The sequence below is a fragment of the Ostrinia furnacalis genome, unplaced genomic scaffold (assembly GCF_004193835.3).
Source record: "Ostrinia furnacalis isolate ACB-3 unplaced genomic scaffold, ASM419383v2 OfSCF0195, whole genome shotgun sequence".
NCBI lineage: Eukaryota > Metazoa > Arthropoda > Insecta > Lepidoptera > Crambidae > Ostrinia > Ostrinia furnacalis.
The window spans coordinates 470,588-472,972 of record NW_021130434.1 but is presented as its reverse complement, the minus strand read 5'-3'; the positions used below and the strand labels follow the sequence as shown (position 1 = coordinate 472,972).

General features: G+C 35.0%; 1 protein-coding gene across 1 annotated transcript; it reads right to left on the bottom strand.

The window, feature by feature from the left end:
• Positions 1 to 2: 2 nt before the first annotated feature.
• On the bottom strand, positions 3 to 1,538 carry LOC114354766 (modifier of mdg4-like). The gene is made up of 4 exons (XM_028307319.1): positions 1,391 to 1,538; positions 1,047 to 1,281; positions 404 to 964; positions 3 to 323 (listed from the first exon to the last, which is right to left on the bottom strand). Exons 2-4 carry the CDS (start codon positions 1,255 to 1,257, stop codon positions 202 to 204), a joined length of 894 nt encoding a protein of 297 aa, XP_028163120.1. The 5' UTR covers positions 1,258 to 1,281; positions 1,391 to 1,538; the 3' UTR covers positions 3 to 201.
• Between the last annotated feature and the right edge of the window lie 847 nt (positions 1,539 to 2,385).

The window sequence follows — 2,385 nt, the reverse complement described above, 5'->3', positions numbered from 1 at the left end:
TACCTTTACACGATTTTACCTGGGTTGGAGCTATACAGCTCTTACAACGGTTACTAAATCAATATCTAATTCTACAACTACAAAAGCTAACTTACAAATTTCATTCTACATCTAATAACTTACATGATCAGGCTAAATTAAAATTAAATAAACAATCATCTTAGAATCTGATCATGTAAATTACACGAGAGAACCATTTTATCAACAATTTGATAAAATAGTCCTTGATAAAAGATAAGTAAACCTACCTTGTGCATCACCTACAGCGCCTCCTTCGCCGCTCCCCGTTAAATTGCCATCACCAGTTGCAGAACCATCAAAGCCTGAAAATAAAAAAATAATTAGTTTCACCCATGCCTCGGTGAAAGTGGATGATTTTGCGACTGCGGCATGAGATACGTACCAGTCATTTCCATATTAGAGTCATCTTCGCCGAAAGTAGTGTCATCGTTATTTGCACCCTCTTCGTCGTCATCCCACATGCTTTCATTGACAAATTCGGGTTCCATTTTTGGTGCCACTGCGTTGTTTTCATCTTCGTCCGGTATCGTTACAAATTCTTCTTTAGCTGATCCAGAGGGTCCGGCTTCTAATGGGTCTACACATTTCCGTTTCGCAGGTCCACTTTGTGAAGATGACGAATTATTTGATGCTATTGATGGCCTATTTGGTCGCTTAATTGCTACTGGAGTTGATGAGGGCTTAGAATCTAAATCAGTCTCTAACTTAGTCATAACAGATTGCCTTTGTTGTGACGACCTCGGGCCTGGCCTCGACGTCGGCTTTGGTTTGGATGGCGTGGAACTATTCTCTTCATTTTGATTTCCGGTTAAACCTTTCACTTGAAGTTGTTCCGCGGTACTAATAAACGACGCTAATTCTTCTTGCTTAACATTAACTTCACCTTGATACATAAATTGTAATAAGTCTCTTAATGCAGAATGACTAACATCTTTTAAAAATACTGAAACAAATAAAATGCACATTAGTCATATCATAGGAATATCAACACAGTAAACAAATATCACACTGTTGAAAATACATACCTATGGGATGTTGAGTTGGGTTCATTTTGAACATTTCTTGAAAATAGGGAGAACATACTGATAAAACGAGCTTGTGTGCTTGTAATAACCTGCCTTCGGCAGCCAACGTTACATCTACTAGATCTCCACGCGACAGCAGGCCATGAAAGCCTGCTGACATGTTTGCGTGGAAATTGTTCCAACATAATGAAAATTGTTCGTCCGACGCCATGATGGCGGCGCCTCTACGAGGAACCTGAAAAATAAAAGCACAGATTAGTATCAGAAAACACTCATAGATACCGCATGGAAACAAACTGGATAAAATCCGCCTCAAGTGGCCTCTCAACACGCGCAAAACTTACCTAACCTAATAACTTTGTACTTTATAATTTCGATATTAGAAACATTTGAAAAAATATAATGATGCTTCTAATTACACACTGCACACTGTCATCCCACGTCCTCCCCGTTTGAGCGCTGTTCACGGTATGATGACGCAAACGCGACGTAGACTGTGGCGTCACTCGTGCCAGGTATTGCTACTAGTTTCCACACTTTTTTAATAAATTCATTTTATCCAGATTTTTCAACATATTTTGTAGCAAAAAAATCAGGATTGTTTTTATTATCAATTTGCACAACAAACTATTTATTTAAAAAAAAGTATTTTTAAACGATAATACGGAATAAAATAATGTATCCTGGTGGTTAGAACGCAGATCACACATCATAACAACGCTACCTCCAACATTTTAAGAGTATTAAATATTTTAAGTTTATTACTGCAATTGATCGGAATTATAAATTTATACTCTAGATCTGATTCATTTTCATTGTGTTATCAATAATTATTGAGTGTAACTGTAATTGTCATTGCAACGAATTGTATGCTGTCAAATGAAAAATAATAGGGTCAACCAGGGTAATTGTAAACTCTTAATTTTTTATGGTACCATAATTTAACTTTTATAATTTATTTTTTTTATTTATAAATAATATAATAAAATTATATGTATTACTATAGTTGGGCGTGTAATCTATAATTTAATATAATATATGGTTATTAAATTGATAAGTAAATAAATGATCTCTAAATCGCTGTTTACAATTACGCATCAATATTTTTACAAATTATGAATATTGGGGCAGTTGGAAACATGTAATTCAGTATCTGTAAGAGATACAGCTTATATAGTATTCACCTAATTTTGATGGACACTTAATATAAATCTAAATAAAGAGAAATCAATCTAATTCCTTATCAAGGGGGTAATTTAAAACTCTTTGTGTTGCTCCTTCGATTTGGCAAAGAAAATATCTGGGTAATTGGACACAAAGCAGTCACTTAGGGGTAATT